This window comes from Lepisosteus oculatus, chromosome 2 (genome assembly GCF_040954835.1).
Source record: "Lepisosteus oculatus isolate fLepOcu1 chromosome 2, fLepOcu1.hap2, whole genome shotgun sequence".
In the NCBI taxonomy this organism is placed as follows: domain Eukaryota; kingdom Metazoa; phylum Chordata; class Actinopteri; order Semionotiformes; family Lepisosteidae; genus Lepisosteus; species Lepisosteus oculatus.
The window spans coordinates 50,178,751-50,196,961 of NC_090697.1; the positions used below are offsets into that span (position 1 = coordinate 50,178,751).

Below are 18,211 nucleotides of genomic sequence, written 5' to 3' on the forward strand. Positions count from 1 at the left end.
AACATGATAACTGCGAGAATCTTTACAACAGTAAGATTCCTGAGCTTACATTCTTTTTGCATCAAAGGAGAAATTCAGATTTTATCAGTAAACAATCAAATAAGAATCATATAGAGTATAATAAAAATACTGCTCAAACAGAATAAGAAAAAGTACAGTGGATATATTAAATCATCAAAAATATTAAAGTATAAACTATCCCAACAGATACAGCTATAAACATCTTGCACATGTGGCAGTGTGTTTCTGTGATGCACTTTGAATAAACACAACAGAAAATATCTGAGCCATTGTTGTATTTTAATAAATCATTGGCTTAAGTCTAAAATTAAATCAAAAGCATGCCTGTACATTTTGGAGGTAATGTATTAAAGAAACACAAGAAAACTAACTGCTACTATGTTTAGGAATCATGCACAAAAATCTAAATGAATAATTAGTGTGTCAGTTCTGTATATTAAAAAATGTTTGTGCATTAAAAATGGAGAAGTGGAAGTGCATGTTTACACACAGAATGGTGGATGTGTGTAACAAGCAATCCATCTACATTGTTGAAGCCAATACCCTGGCATCTTTCAAGAAGTAGCTAGTTTCTATGATCAGATACTAGCCACCAAAAAAGTGCAGGACCAGATCTTTTCTCCTTTGTAACTTTTCTTATGTTCAGAACTTAGGAAAAGTTGTGTAATTAACAATAAAACAAAACTATCTTCAGCCCATTTCTTCCAAAGACTGTACAGACTACGCTAGGGAACCAACCAATGTTCTCTCTAATTTTAATGGTCTGTGTGTAAAAAAATTTCGAGTTGTGCACATTTTTTCCCCAGTGACAAAAACTTGTGCGCACTAAATTGAGTGTATGGAAAATTGTAAACCTGAAATAATTTTTTGTTAATATATCATTCTCATAGAAGCACAGAGATCCAAAAGACTGGGACAGCGATTCAATGAGCCCAGTCATAGAGACTGAGTGTCGAGCGAGCATGAGCACTGAGGTACGAGACTATGAGAGCATAGATATCGATTATCGAGTAGCAATAATAATGCATACAGCCAGGTTGGGCCTTTTGCAGCCAGTCTCATGTGGTCAATTTAGCATTTTTCAATTGATGACCGTGTTTGTTTTATTATTATCTTTATTTTATTTTACTTTTTGTGCGCAGTTCAATTTCCTACAGTATGTGCACTGATTTCATAACCTGTGTGCGCGCGCACACGCGCACAGCTTAAAGCGAACATTGGAGCCAACCTCTTACAACAGATGTTTGCAACATTTTTTGGGGGAATGTCAAAAATACTGCAATGTTTACTTTCAAGATGGTGGTCACTCAAGAAAGAGGTGTAGGCTGAGGGGTGCTTGGCAGAACACAGGTTAACAAGCTGCCAACAAAAAAAAACTAACTGCCAAGTGGTGATAAACATAAATTCACATACTATAAATACAACGAAAAGCATTGATGCAGTGAGTGAACTGAAGTTGGTCAACAGCACAGATGCCCCAAGTTCATAGAAATAAAACTACACAAACATAAAAATCACTTCAGCAACATTATATGGATGATTACATCTACATAATCACATACAACACTAAAATGCACTTTGTACAGTACCTGAATAAGTAACATATCTAAATAAACAGTGGTAGACTCTTTTGAATATCTAAGTTGATTTTTTTAACTATCCATAATGAAGAATTACATAACTGTATTAATCAAACATTCAGATTTTTAGTTTCCTAATGTGAAACATAACTTCTGAATAGCAGATTGGGCAATGGGTGATCAGAACTACTGCCTGACAGCTATTGAGATATGGCGTCTTTGTGGAATTTGCATGTTCTCATGAGGTTTCAATGGGTCTCCAACCACCTCCCAAAGACCTACTGGTTAGGTATCATTGACTACTGTAAATGTTTCCCACAAGTTTTATTTCTTGGTCCCCGTTAACTAACAGTTCACTATTTGTTTTGTGAGAAAAAGTAGATGTAGTCAGCAAATTAGAAAATTGATTTTGGACTGAAGCTTTCATATTCTTGTAGGCATTACTCTTACTCCTATGTGATTATTAATCAAGTATGCGAAACATTAATGTGAGAACACAAAAAAAGGTTGGTGAGCAATAATCAAAACAGTAAACGGGCATCAAATGAAGGATTCTAGCTTAAATGTCACCCATTTCTTCTGTTTTGCTTTTGCTGAAAGCAAATAGCATTTTGTGTAGCTGATTATCATTTAGATAAGTGTTGTATAGATAAGTGTTACACAGAAATATGGGGTCAATTCAGCATGATTTAGCCAAAGATGTAACTGTGAATGTGTTGCAACAGAAGCCATGCTGAAATTAGATTTTCTGTGGATAAAATATTTAAACCATTACCTATTTTCTTTTCTAATATACTTCCCAGTCGTTTCATCGATCACATGGACTTTGACCATAGGATGTGAAACCATCAGGTCTGTCTTCAGCCTGTCTGTCCGGTGAATGTAAACTCCGAGCACTAGGCTGTCATCAAAAGAGTGTCTCAGATGACTCTGCTGGGCCGCACTCTGACCATCACCAACATCTTCAGTAAATTCTGGACCACAGTACCAAAGGACATCAGTATTCAGAAACAAAGTAATGCACAAAGACAATAGGTATTACAAATACAATGAAAAGCACTGATGCAGTAAGTGAACTGAAGTTGGTCATCAACAACAGATGCCCTAAGTTCACAGAAATCAAACTCCACAACTCCACTCATTAGACCTGTTCTGTTTGAAGAAGATGAAACAAGTTAACATACAGTGGTGTGAAAAAGTGTTTGCCCCTTTCCTGATTTCTTATTTTTTTGCATGTTTGTCACACTGAAATGTTTCAGATCATCAAACAAATTGAAATATTAGACAAAGATAACACAAGTAAACACAAAATGCAGTTTTTAAATGAAGGTTTTTATTATTAAGTGAAAAACAATCCAAACCTACGTGGCCCTGTGTGAAAAAGTGATTGCCCCCTAAACCTAATAACTGGTTTGGCCACCCTTAGCAGCAACAACTGCAATCAAGCGTTTGCGATAACTGGCAATGAGTCTTTTACAGCGCTGTGGAGGAATTTTGGCCCACTCATCTTTGCAGAATTGTTGTAATTCAGCCACATTGGAGGGTTTTCGAGCCTTTTTCCCCTTAATAATAAAAACCTTCATTTAAAAACTGCATTTTGTGTTTACTTGTGTTATCTTTGTCTAATATTTCAATTTGTTTGATGATCTGAAACATTTCAGTGTGACAAACATGCAAAAAAAAAAATCAGGAAGGGGGCAAACTCTTTTTCACACCACTGTATACAAGTTATTGACCTTACAAAAAAATAAAAACACTAAATAGTGAAACTGGTGACTCCTCTGATTAATCAAGTGGTAACTAATGAGTTATCTGAGTATAATGACAGTGCGGTACGTCATACATTTCTTAGGAAAGCAGCACAGGGGGAGAGGAACTGTGCTTAAGATGGAGCAGTAAAAAAATAGCAACTCTCCACTCCCACTCCTTTAACATATTTCACCTGCTGCTTCCAAAGCTGTGAATTATATTCAATGTAGTAAAAACCATGCACAGGAAGGCAGTCAGTCCTACACCCTAAGTTCTGTACTTTTTACCCACCTTTTTTTTTCCTCCTTTTCTTTCCTTTGCCTGACTTCTGTCCACCCGCCTCTTTGTTCTCAGTTATCCCCTCTTCTTCTGCATCGAGACTTTCTCTTTCTGCGTCAGAGGACACAACCCTTTGCTTCTTTTGTTTCTTTCTGCTCCCCTCACCAAGCTGGCTGTCCTGTAGCTCAGATAAAGGCACTGAACTGCAAAGCAAATATAGATGTAAATTTTTGTTTTTAATATATAAATCTGCCTAGCAGCCTTTTCTCAGAAGCCATGCACATAATGTAAACCAAAAATGGTTAGCATATGTAACGTGAACATATATCTGGAAATATCCAATTTCCAGATCAAAACTTTAAATGTAAATCCTTTCAATAAATACCCCTTTAAGCTGTTCTTTGTTTCATGTATTTTAAGACTCATATTATCAAGCAGAAAAACAAAAACATATATTCTTATTTTCCATACATTATGGGCACAACAGTTACTTCAATAATAGTAATAATCTTTAACAAACTTTAGCATTTCAATCATAATTTCCTTTTATTCATAATCTATTCCTAGCCTGTGCAAGATTTCTAACTTCATATTTAGTTCAGATGGACATTTTAATTATTATTCCAAGCCTGGTTTTATTTTACCTGCATTTTAGCAATGAATAGTAAAGTATAAAAAAATGAGAAACAAAACAAATCTAAGCATAGTTAGTTTCACCAGCATTTTGAATCCCTCTCATACAAAAGAATTACAGAATCAAAGAGGTTTCTTACTTGGATTTTCCCACTTCTAATCAAGGGTTGTTGTGATACTATTGATAGGAAGGCTTCTCTCTGCTTTGACTTACAGTAATTTTGTTTTCTTACCAATTACCCAACATATATGGAACATACACAGCTCCTTAATGTTGGTTCAAAAGTAGCATAGGATCTTCATCACAATGTTTGTCACTATTACCTTTTACATTTTTCCTTCATATTTACAAATTGCTGATAAATACAGTAAATTGAGGGTTACATGTTACCTTTTTGGCCTAAAAAGCATAATTAACAGTCCCTTTGTTACACTCAGTAAAAAGGGGGAAATTTTTATGCATGTAGTGTTCATTTAAAAGATTATACTTTAATTACTAGTAACACGACATAGATGTTTTGAAAAGGAGAGCATGCATACAGTGTATGAAACTGCTGTTAAAATGACTGAATTGCATAAAGGGAACAGTACATCTGGTTCACAAATTTTGCATATGATACCCAACGAAACTCTTTTTGTAGTTTTGACAACCTGGGGAGACAGTTTCCTGTGTCTGAATTAACTGCTTTGAGAATTGTGCTGTAGTTTCAGTCATTGTCCTCCAGCAACTTAAAAAAAGGTTAACAGATGGCAGACTATACAAGCCCTACCTGGAAACAGATGGTTATTAGTAAAAAGCGGTGTTTTAATGTGCAATGAATTATATCAAATATATTTTAACATGTAAAGATAAAACATTTAGCACTGTTGTAAAAGTCCTGAGGTGCTGTCCGTGTGGAGTTTGTATGTTCTGCCCATTCACACCAGGTGCTGTGGTTTTCTCCCACAGTTCAAAAATACACTAGTAGGTTGGCTTTTGGAAAAACTGATCCATGTGTGATTGTGTATGTGTGTCTGTATGTGCCCTGCGATGGACTGGTGCCCTGTTACCAGGGTGTATCCTGCCTTAAGCCTGTTGCTCGTTGAAACAGTTAGAATGGATGAATGGATGGAGGATTTAAGAAATTAATATTCCCCACTGCAAAAGAATGAAGTGATCGTGACACCTCACAAAGCAAGTTATTTTGTTACCTTGGTTCTGTTTCAGTTGTCTTCAGTTTTTTCTTTTTCCTCTTTTCTGCTTCATTGTTCAATAATACAGCTGGATCTTCCTCTGTCCAGGTAGAATCTAACATCTTCTGTGCAATCTTTTTTTTTAATTTCTTTCTGATCGCATTTTCTTCCACCTCAGCAATTTGTTGCTGATACTCCTTGATAAGCTTTTCGTCCTCTGTGTCCACTTCATCCCTTGGCGCCCCATCTCTTTCAAGTTTTTTACGTCTGCGCCTCGTTTCAGTGTCATTAATCTCAAGACCCTCATCTTTCAAATTTGGTCCCTTCCTATTATCTTCTTGCTCTGTCCTTGTCAGAAACTGATGTTTTTCATAATGCATTTGACTCTCTATGGCTTCAGTCTTTTCTTTTTTCTTCTTAGTCTTTGGTGGTTTTCTCTCCTCCCCAACAAGACCATTGTTATTGATTTTTTCTCTTAGCTTGTTTTTTGTATACCTTGGACTTCCCTGTTCTGGATTGTACGTGTTTTTGAGGATAGTGTCATCATCTTCTGTCTCCTTGTTCAAGTCTAGGCTTTTCTTCAAAGTTTCAAGCTAGGAGAAAAAAATATTTTTAGCAACAGTTCTTCTCTCCATAAATTAGTATGTATACATTCCACAATTTACTAGTAGGATGTTATACAAAAATAAAGCTCAAATAATAAACTAAAAACAAGTATTATAGAGGTTTCATTTCATTCACAAAGTAATAATGATTGCATGTAGAACCCTATGAAATTAGAATTAGAAGAATTGACTACTGTAATGCTCTACTCGATGGGGTATCTAAATCTACTCTGAACAAACTGCAGTATGTCCAAAATTCAGCAGCCAGAATCCTGACCAGGTCTAGTCCAACTGTTCACATTACTCCTATCCTGGAGTCCTTGCACTGGCTTCCGGTCAAATTCCATGTAGACTTTAAAATCCTCATGCTCACCTATAAAGCTCTACATTGGTTGGCACCTCAGTACCTGTCTGAACTATTATCGCCCTACTCCCCACCTCACAACCTTCGCTCTTTTAATTCTGCCCTCCTTACTGTCCCCTAAGCCCGTATACATTCTATGGGTGACAGGGCCTTCTCCTGCTATGCCCCCAAGCTCTTTGCCCAATGATATCAGAGAGTAACCTTCTCTAAACTCCTTCAAATCCAGACTCAAAACCCTTTTCTTCAGGAAAGCCTTTACTTAACTGGTTCCATTCTTCACCCCTCTGCTTTTCTTAGTACCAGCATCCACAGTCTCCTCTATATATTGTAATTGTGTCTTATCTTGTGTATTCTCCTTATTTATTATTGTATTCTTCTTATTTATTGTTATTGTCATCCTGTAAAGCACTTTGAGAAGCCACCTTTAAAGGCACTATATAAAATAAAGTTTTTTTTATTATTATTGTAATTATTAAGTGTCACACAAGGGTTTAATATGTATTTAACACTGGTGCATCAAAACTGCAAAACAGCTGTTCTGAGCTAACCTGGAATGGCTCAGAAGGATCGAACTCTGTTTTTTTCTGGTTGCCAGTGCAGGAAATTATTGTGGAAATTATGTTACCTGTAAGGGCTGAGTTTAGTCTCTTGAACCTGAGCTCACTTCATGTGTGTATGTGTTGCATTATATGACCTTTTCATTATTTTATTGAATGATAATGATTAATGTCCATTATCTAATCAGCACACATTCTGACATAAATGTCTAAATTACTGTCAGAAGATTCCTCAAACACTCCCTAAACAAGTCTGTCTTTTTTAAACAGGAAAATAAAGAACTGGCTTCACTTGCTCTCCAATTGTTTATTAATTTGACTGTGAAAACTGTTCGAAGAGCACAATCCCCAAATTTCCAAGTTCACTTGGACTTTAACTATAATTTTTCTGAATAATATTATACTGTACTCTGTTTTGAGACAGATATTTGACAACACAATCTGGATACTTTTTTGTCGCTATTGTACTAAGCAAAAAATGAACATAAGACATTTTGTAACACAAAAAAACTCCTAATATACAGTAGGAGTTCTTACAACCTTCAAAATAATCTGGCTCAAGAATAACTGTCTTCTAAGGCCTCAAAACGGTGTGGGGTTTTCACTTGGCTCGATAACCTAGGGAATTTTTAGGACAGGATGGGTTTTGAAATGTGCGATAAACTTAAGGGGATTAACATGCTGCGAGAAATGTAACTCTGATGAATGTATATCAACGCTTGACATCAAACAGATATTTATTTACTGGAAATGTGTACTGAAGTTATAGCTTTGCAAGATAATTCAGTAAAGGAACCCTTGAGTTTGCCTGTATAGACTCTATTGAGAGTGTAGGGTAGGCCCTATAATCCAGGATTTGCTGGTTTGAATCCAGGTTATGCCGTTGGCTCACTGATCAAAACATTGCCAGCATTTGTCATGTTTAAAGTTGACCAGATTATTATTGCCTTTCCAAAATAAAGAGATCCTTGCAGTTGTTGCAGTCTGTAATCTTACAATATTGTCTGTAAGAGCTAATGCTTATTTGCAGATCTGTAAATACAGTACATGTATCCTGAAACACATTTTGATTCCTAGCTAGAAGCTTTGTTTTTTACTAAATGATGACAATACAGTATGTACCAACTTAAAATAACCTTAATGTCTCACAAAACCCAAAACTGTAAAAACATTCCATAGGTAAAATATACCTTCACAAAACCATAACCACTGTGAGACAGAAAGGAATAAAAGACAGAATAAATCAACCATTGGTGTTTAACCCTTTCCTGCTAGGTAGACCAAGTATATCCGTTTCGTGCAAAGGTTTGCAGACAAAAAGGATGTGGTTTCTCAAAGGAGATAAGTACAGATTTGAAGATAAGGAAATGGAAGAAGGCAAAATATAGAAAAGGATACTTTTCAACCAAATGGAAACAACTTACTGAATAACCCCTGAGTGGAAAATACATTTTGGTTCAAAACACAGTGAAAGTTGATCATTTTGATTATTCTCTAATGTAAAAATAACTTTTCTACATACACAACACCTAGAACCAATAAGTATTTTTTCATTTATATTAATCATTAAATTTTATAATACATTTTATTAGTTTACCTTACTTTCCATGCTAATAAATGTTAAAATGAATATGGTATTGCTGGCCAGGGCTCACTAACTGTTTCATCCTGTTAAACAAACCTGTTTAAGCAGGCTGGAACAAACATACTAAAACAGCTGTCAGACTTAAAAATGAAACATTAAGGAAACGTAAAAGCTTATTAAAAAGACATATCTGTCATTCTGATTTTAGGGAATTAAGATATTTGATATGTTAGAAAGAATTAGAAGCCTAGTGAACTAGAATAACATTACAGTCTGAATCAAGAAAAAAAGGCTTGACCTTCATGTATGGGCAATTGGGATTACTGTCTGGATCTGTTTCTCACTGAATGTTTATTTTTAAATAATTACAGAAACATCCTACAGCTTAGTAGTCTTACCAGCCTAGAGCATCAGGCTTATAAAAACTTCACAAAAAATTCCAAAAGAAATGGGTTGCGGTTTCACTTTCACAGTTCCCCAGCATTCCACACTTGGGCATAGAAGATTTGTCCCAGCAAATCTAATTCATATGCAATATTTAAAAAGGTCAAGCTTGACCTATCACATTTCAATCAATACTTACCATTCATTTACCATGGTGCTAATGAGCCACCTGCTGGACACAAGCAGCTAAACACTTTCTAGGATTCATTTCTATTAAAACATAAAATTCTACTTTATTTGACTACCTATATTGCTGCACGACACTTAAAACAGGAACATATATTTTTTTAAGCGATGACTGAAATTCGCAGCTGTTACTTTAAAAGGTCCGGTTGTCACTTACCACAATACTCTCTTCAGGGTGGGCGCTTTTCTTTCTCGACTTCTTTTTGTGTGCAGGGAGGTCAGTGTACGTCTTAAATAACTCTTCAAACCGAGCCTTTGTCTTTGCTTTTGCTTCACTCTCCCCTAGGACACAATTACAAGCATTATTTAACTAATCACAAAGACTAAGACATATGGCTGTTTTATAAATATAATAACAAAGATCATGGACTATGACATACCATTAAGCCTAAAGCTCTTCAGTAAGAATTATACTGTGGAAGCGTGAACTTGCATTAATTTGAAGAAATTGTGTTGTCTTTGTAAAGAGAGACCAAAAAGCTGTAGTGTCTCTACTTGATTTGTAAAAACAACAAGTATGAAAATGTGATATTTATATTTGGCAGTTTAGCAAAACATACAGCGAAGGTGAATCACTAAATGTAAGTACAGTTTGTTTGTTGTTTGCTTTCACATTCAGAAACAACTGTACTATTAAAAAACAACTGAACAGGCCCCCTGAAAAAAAATCACTTTGTGATTTCCTGTTGGCTGGATAACTGAATTCTTAAAGAGTAGTGGTTTACTTCTTCACCTTAAAGAAATAGCTACTGTTCTCCTTCCAGTAGAATTTCTTCTTTATTTACATTTTTATGAAAGACTACTATGAATAGACACATAAAAGCTCAACAGATTGTGCTTACAGCAGCAACAGTATTTCAAGGGAAACCTAGAAAAAAACACACCTGCAGCAGAATTTCTGATGCATCTCAATTTACAGCTCAAATACTGTATCTTACAATGCTGTGGTAAGATGCAAACAAGTTAACTCGTTTTAGTACATAATCATAACAGTAAGTCTGGTTTCAATATTTCATTAACTCACCTGGCATTTTCAAGTGTTGAGGTACAATTCATGCTGAAAACAGTCATCTAATGTCCAGTGAAACTAGAAAAAAATAATCAGTTGTAAACGTTTGCAAAATACAAAGCAGTCTGAATTGTCATCAACTACTGTACTTTAAAGCAGACTAGTGATCATCTTGATTTGGGGATGGAACAATCATGAAAATTAAGATAACTCTTCGCCCTCACAGCTCTCTGGTTCCTGTTTTATTCAGACTATGATGAGTCTTGTGTGGATTTTGCATGATGCCGGATCACAGGGTGCACAGCTAAGAGCCAAGACACCAAATTTGGTGGGAGTAACAAAAAAGAATTGGCAATTCAAATACAAAAACAAAATAAATCAGCCTCAGGAAGACATGATATCACTGACTAAGGCTAAGACAAAAATATCGCCATTTAGTGTGATGCAGTTGACAGGAGCACTGGATCTGAGAAACTCGTGCAGCCACTTCTTAGAGGATCTGAGAGAACTGAAGAAGGCTTCACAGCCAAAACATTGTGTTTTCTCTCTTCTCTTTTCAGCATGGAATAAACCTATTACTTGTTCCTTTGCACACATATAGACTGTATATACACCACTAATGTCCATAATCACTCCTTTAAAGGCTTATAGGCCTATATCTCCACCATTGGTTCAGTCCTTTATACCAAATAATTTATGCAGTATATAATATTGATGAAATTTCTATTCAGAATGTGTATTTTATCTTTAACAAATATCATGATTCTTTTATAAGCAGCTTAATGTTTTGTATTTACATCATTTTGTAACGTTGTTGATTAAGCCTTTTCCAATGATTTACCAGCATATAAAATAAACAGGATAAACACGCTGTCTTTTTTCCCCACTTTCGTTTTTTAAGCGTATGATCAGGGACTACACAAACGGTTACAATGTCTTCTGATGTTCAGTTTACGTATTTGCTGTATATTCAGAAGTTGTCAGTTCTAAACACTTGCTTTAAACAACGGCAGCACAGTGGCGCAGTGGTTAACATGGCTGCCTCGCACTGTTGGGTTATGGCATTCAATGCTGGACTAGGGGTGCTATCTGGATAGAGTCTATGTTCTCGTGGTGTTTGTGTGGGTTTCCTCCCACAGTCTAAAGACACACTTATAAGATAAATAGATTCTGGGAAAAATATTACTGGTGAGAGTGCGTGTGTGTGTGTGTCTGTCCTGTGACGGACTCTGTGCCTGTTGCTTGTATCCCTTGTGACTCTGAACTGAATGATGTGGTTACAAATTAGATACTTTAAACTAGTTTTCCGTTATCTCCAAGCAAAAAAAAATGTGTTAGATTATCATGCTGTTATGTGCCTGGGGTATATACGTTATACCACTATGGATTACATATAGCTCCTAATAACAGCATGCTTTTCAATCCAACAGAAGTACACGAGAAGCTAGAAGGGCACCTGTAATGTAATACTCAAGGTGTCAACGTTTAAAAAAAAATTCAAAAAGCTCACGAGTTAGATTATGGAAAAAGTAACTGAAACGAAACCAGGTTATGATTTTGTATTGCCGATTATTCTGGTTATTCCCATCCCATAGGTACATAGCTTTGAACCCTCCAGCTGCACATGGGGAGGGAGAAGGAGGAGTAGGCAGATTCCTCTGAAAACCTTTGAGCCAGTTGCCTTTCACAACAACAAAGCGACCACAGCTGTAGACTGCAGGAAAGGTGCTTCCCTGATTAATTCAGCAATTAGGCCACAGGGATCACCATGTCACCAAAAGAGCCCTAACGGACTAATCCTACCTTACCCCTAATGGGGCTCAACCAATGGCGAGTCACTGCTGGGTAACCCTGGAACAGTCGACTAGTGAAATGACCTTGGTGCAAACTGGTGATCATCTACCTGTACCCTGGGGAGAGCCTTTACTGGTTCAGTGACTCAGAAGCACATGGCTGTCACTAGATCCATGCTTTAAAGGGGAACAGCAATGCTATTTTTATATTTCAGGGTGAGAAAGAATCAGCATTGACAGGCGCATTTCAAACCACGATAAAAGTAAAACGTACACAGTAACACATAAAACCTCCAATTTACATCACAAAATAGACGACATTTCCAGGTACGCACTGCGCCATATTTTGGAATTCAGAACAAGGCAAGATAAGTTCCGGTGATGTGAAGTGGCCTTATTACATTGTCAAGAAGCAGGCTTGCGAACACATCTCTTTTAATCCAACAGAAATATTTCTCTCGACTTCGAGATGGTTTTGTCCACAGATACTACTTGTTAACTCTGCATGCAGGTCACGTTGGAACATTTCTGCAGTGAAATACCGTATCTGCCGCACAACCTGTACTTATTCGCTTGTATATCGCATTGCAGTAGTCATTACAGTGACTAGTGAGCAGGAAGGGCCGCGTCACGTTACAATTCTCACGAACCCTCACTCTCGACCATGGCGATACCAGGGATTTGCAACAACATGGCGACTTACAGTACTTTCACAAAGTTCACAATTTCTTGCTTAATTTGACATTTGTTAAATTCTTCTATACCATCAATGAATTTATTTTGTTACCGAGATTTAATCACCAGTCTGAGAAATTGGGACTACAGTTTCTATTTAACAGATGACCTTTGTTTCCAAATACATAATTTCTCCAGTTTCAACTTTTTTATTCAAGACCTGTGATTACAACTGCTTTTCTTTTATGAATGAATGATTCTGTCTCAATAGGAAAAAAATTGTAGCCATTTTATAACTTGTAAAAATTGCTTTACATCTTTTGCATTGTTGACCAACATTTACAAGACCTTTTCAAACTTTTAACATTTCAAGTTCGTAAATAAACTTTTGTCTGTCTTTTAGGACTGTCTTCATTTTATTACTCCTCCATTAACCTTTGCCAGGAACAAAGAAAGCACAAATCCACAGTCAAAATCACTCCTTACTATAGGGGATATTTTATTACCTTTATTGTTACATTTATTAAAATTGCCTTATTTATAGCAGACAGTTTCAAAGATTCACTAATCCTGCACAAGCCCTAAATGTAACGAATTTGGGGACAGTGTGATATAAATCATAATCAGTATTTCCCAGACATCACCACAACAAATGTATACCCATTCTAATCACATACAGTATATTCATTTACAAATAAAATATTCATAGTTCTTAATTGTTTTTTCCTACATGTCATGCATTGAAATGCATTAAAAAGTTTGCTTAATATCTGTACCTCAAAAAAAAAAGAAAACAAAAGAACAAAATACATTTGTCCTTATCTTCAAAATTTGTGCCTATAATCCTTCTTTTGTTAAGTACAATTAAAGGACATATGGACCACCAACCTCTCCAGTGGGCCATCAGATCCTTATAAATAGAAGTCAAAGCATTCACCTCATAAGAAATCCCACCACAATGTCATGCAATACCCTCAGGAAAAGGGAGAGGACTTATTTCTCAGCATTGCAATGACAGAAAATAAACACACAAATTGAACTAAATAAAGTTCTGCCTTTGAAAACATTTTGCAATGTGCTATCATCATCAGCCACTGCCCTTAACTTCACTGAACTGTAACACAGAAGAGTAAAAAAGAAAACCACATCCAGCATAAATTCCAGGAAATGAATTAGACTGAATGCACCAAAACAGAAATAGTCAAAAGTGTCATAGTTGTAAATACTAACAGGGCATTAATTGTCAGTCTTTCAAGTACAAAACTCACATGTTCTATGCTGCATTTTCTTTTGTAATGGTTGATATAACCCATATGAATCAATAGTAAATATTAGTTTGGTTTCATACACAAAAGGGAACATTTTTTGGTTTGCAAGATATCTCTTTAGCCTTTTATCATACTTTCAACTCACTGACTCTCACAAATGACAAATGCAGCAGTGAAAGGCAATGTCTTGATCTGGCAATGTGGCTAAGGATTTGCGCCTGTGGCTGGAAGGTTGCCAGTTCAAATCCTGTGGCCAACAGGGAAATCCTACTCCATTGGGCCCCTGAGCAAGGCCCTTAACCCCAACTGCTCCAGGGATGCCGGTATAAATGTCTGACCCTGCACTCTGACTCCAAGCTTCTCTCTAGCCGAATGTGTGCCTGTGTGTCTCATGGAGAGCAAGCTGGGGTATGCAAAAAGAGTAATTCCTAATGCAAGAAATTGTATATGTCCAATAAAGTGATCTTATCTTATTTCCAGCTTTGTTTCAGGTTTATAGCAACCCATCATCAAGTTCTGTGTCAGAGTTTTCATCTCAATCAGCTTTGTCCAGATCCCTTTAACTAATACATTTAATCTGATTACAACACCGCAGAAGGAACTAATTTTATCCTGTTAATGGGGATTTTATAGCCCTCCGGTTAAAATGGTGTATCACAGCCTACTTCAGATCTATTCCTTTGTGAGAAACAGCTCCCCACTTCTTTAATTACTAATCAGCTCTTATTACTAAACAAAACAGGCACTGACCTGTTGGCTGCTCTGTACTGGAGAGGGCTAGAGGGCCTACAAGAGGAGTAGCAAGTGCTAATGCTCTCTGATTGCAAATTAATAGATCTCTTCCCTCAGAAGAGGCAGTCTCACCTCGTACCCCGAGCAACCAGGATGTCACTCCAAGCTACTATTACCCTGACTCAAAATAAGTGGGTGTCTATTGTAACAAATATAAGAAATATAAGATATCCCTGTAATCTCAATCATAAAGAGAGGAAAAAAACCCTACATTCAGTTTTTTAAAAACTTTTACCTACATTTGATATTACATTTAGATGCCTAATGATCAAATGTAGCTAAAATTACTTTTCGGAAACTGAATACAGTAAAGGCTTTCTGCCTCATTTCTTCAGAATTACAGGTTTATCTTCTTTTTGTTACAGAAACACAACAGGTTCTTGTCAATGCAGCAATGCAGGTGGTCCAATGCCGCTCCTGTTATATCAATATATGTCAGCACAGAGGTTTTCATTCAAACTGAGCACTTAAATCATCTCATTACTGACTTAACTGTACCAATACATCAACTTCTCCCAGCTCTTCAGGTGCTGCTGACTTACAAAGTGGTCCTCCAACACCAGAGATGGAGCACCTAATACTCTGTTCAGCTCCTTAACTGTCACAGTTACTGTATAAATAGCTGCAATGTCTACACTATCTAGTCCCTACACAGTGGTTTCAGATATGAATTTTCAATAGTATTAGAATATCTAATGAGAATTTATGTAACCAGGACTACTGGAAATTATTATCTGTGAATCTATCGTTGTAATTGTAACTGAAAAATAAGATTCTAACAATAAGATCTTAATATTCTTCTGGTCTTCATATTGCCTCAGAAATGTCAGCATTCAGAATATTGTGCATCATAAATTTCCATTACAAAAACATTATTTGGGGATGTTTGAGAATAACAACCAGGCAAAGTTTGAGTCTGTTTCATTGCTTCAGCACTGCTTATCTTTCAATAACTTAAATACAGGTCTGAAATTGGTCTTGGCAAGTCTGGTGTCCCCCAGGGCTCAATACTGGGCCCCTTGCTCTTCAGCATTTACATGTTCCCACTTGGTCAGCTTTTAAGATCACATGGCCTCAGCTTTCATTTTTACGCTGACGATACTCAAATATACATCCATACCAAACCTGACACTGATGTGGCTGTCTCTATTCTATCTAATTGCATCTCTGACATAAAAATTTGGATGACTCAAAACTTCCTTCATCTTAACTGTGACAAGACTGAAGTCATGCTTATTGGTACCCCCCATCAAGACTATGCCCTATGCTATCATTTACTGTGGCTGAAAAGATGATCAACATATTTGTATTCTCTCGAATTGACTACTGCAATGCTCTACTCCCTGGGGGTATCTAAATCTACTCTGAACAAGCTGCAGTATGTCCAAAATTCAGCAGCCAGAATCCTGACCAGGTCTAGTGCAAGTGTTCACATTACTCCTATCCTGGAGTCCTTGCACTGGCTTCCGGTCAAATTCCGCGTAGACTTTAAAATCCTCATGCTCACCTATAAGGCTTTACATGGCTTGGCACCTCAATACCTGTCTGAACTTTTATCGCCCTACTCCCGACCTCGCAACCTCCGCTCTTCAAATTCTGCCCTCCTTATTGTCCCCCAAGCCCGTCTACATTGTATGGGCGACAGGGCCTTCTCCTGCTATGCCCCCAAGTTCTGGAACTCTTTGCCCCAGGATATTAGAGAGCCACCTTCTCTAAACTTCTTCAAATCCAGACTCAAAACCTTCTTCTTCAGAAAAGCCTTTACTTAACTGGTTCCATTCTTCACCCCTCTGCTCTTCTTAGTAATACCTTCCACGGTCTCCCCCTATTGTTATTGTTGTATTGTTGTAATTATAATTGTGTCCTATCTTGTGAAATCTTCTTATTTATTGTTGTAGTCTTCTTATTTATTGTTATTGTCATCCTGTAAAGCGCTTTGAGAAGCCACCTTTAAAGGTGCTATATAAAATAAAGTGTATTATTATTATTATTATTATTATTATTATTATTATTATTATTATTAAATGTTTAAGGTTAGTTTACAGAGGAAATTAACTGTAGAACTACTTCCAGACTTCATGTACCTTGTAATAACACCAAGTATAGTTCTAGTCATGAGCTGTGAAACCAGTGGTTTTAAATGTATTTGTTTGGCTTGAATTTCAATAGCATCATAGCATCTTGTCATTTATCCCACACACAGCGTGTGCAGCTTGCATCTACAGAGCTGTACATTTTACTGGAACAATCTGGCTCAAGGGACAACAGCAGTGTCCCACACGAAATTCGAACCCACAACCCTCCAGTTATATACAGTAGGTAAACTACTCCTCCAGTGCTTAGTTTACATTTCAGGAGTACTACATTTTTTCTTTTTGCGAATATATTCTTGACTGAAGAATCAAACCTATGTAGCGACTTCAGAAACTTGAACGCTCTTCTCTAAATCTCAACATCACATCAGCTTAAGCTTTACGGTGATGTTTCGGTGAATGATGGAGAGATAACAGTCAATTCTATACAACCCTACTGGTATCAGACACCACAACATGACTCACGTCTAGTCCTTAGCAACAGTGCCGAATGACATATTGAGAAAACAGAACCCAAACATGAAATCGCGATCAAGATGCTACATAAAAATAATTAGAAAACAGCATCCTCCGCAAACTTTACTCCCGCAATCAAAACAAGCTGAACTCATATTTTAAATACTGAAATGCATGCTGAGTCTCGAGACACGTACCTGTGTACATTGTTATTCTGCGGACTTTTGTGTGTGTCGTTTACTGTATTAAAACACGAATCAACACACCAGGACAGACAAATGCATCAATGGAGTCAAGCCGTCACGATGGTTTCTCAAACAACAACATTGGCGAGAGCCGCTGTCCGTGTGACGCCACAGCACGCCGTCGCCAATCAGAATCAAGCGTCCTCTCCTGCGGCAGACAGTAGGGTAGGGTGTCTTGTGCAGTGGCGCAGGGAACAAATCTGTGCGTGCGGGGTCATAGAAACCAACAAATTACAGGAGACTAGAGTAAAGTTGGGGTTTGTGACTCTGGTCTGTTGTGCGCTCTTTTTTAAATCTTCCAGTCGTAGTCATGTTTCAATGTGAATGAACATCATTTTTAATTCTTATTAGTTCGACAGAGTATATATTAAAAGTGCAAAAACACCAAACAAGAAAGGCTGCACGAAGCACACGTAATTGCAACGTTGTCAAATAATTTACGTTTTGCTATTAAGGCACAATGGCATATGTATCACATTTAAAGTGTGTGATTTGCATACATTGGTGGGTGAATGTGAGTTGAACTTAAGCTTAAATTTACAGGATGTCCATATTTGAAATTGTGCAAGCCGGACACTGCTTAAAACTGAAAGTATTATTATATCGTTCAATTTCACACGATGCCTTCTTAATATTTCAAACCTCGACTGAGTGATTGGTTAGTGTAATAATACATTGATATTTACTCTATAAGCAATTTTCTG

At 36.8% G+C, this 18,211-nt stretch overlaps 1 protein-coding gene across 4 annotated transcripts in view; it reads right to left on the reverse strand.

Annotated features, from left to right (window-relative positions):
- Window positions 1-17,678, reverse strand: part of ahi1 (Abelson helper integration site 1) — a 99,041-nt gene extending 81,363 nt beyond the window's left edge. The window contains exons 1-6 of one of the 4 annotated variants that reach the window (XM_015347985.2): window positions 17,460-17,670; window positions 10,201-10,263; window positions 9,334-9,458; window positions 5,454-6,028; window positions 3,642-3,832; window positions 2,377-2,575 (exon numbers count right to left, since the gene is read on the reverse strand). In XM_015347985.2, the coding sequence (XP_015203471.2) occupies window positions 2,377-2,575; window positions 3,642-3,832; window positions 5,454-6,028; window positions 9,334-9,458; window positions 10,201-10,207 (1,097 nt within the window). In that variant the 5' untranslated portion in view covers window positions 10,208-10,263; window positions 17,460-17,670. Of the gene's footprint in view, window positions 1-2,376; window positions 2,576-3,641; window positions 3,833-5,453; window positions 6,029-9,333; window positions 9,459-10,200; window positions 10,264-17,459 lie in introns of all 4 variants that reach the window. The other 3 variants (XM_015347991.2, XM_069178710.1, XM_069178709.1) reach the window with 3 other exon arrangements.
- Window positions 17,679-18,211: the final 533 nt, after the last annotated feature.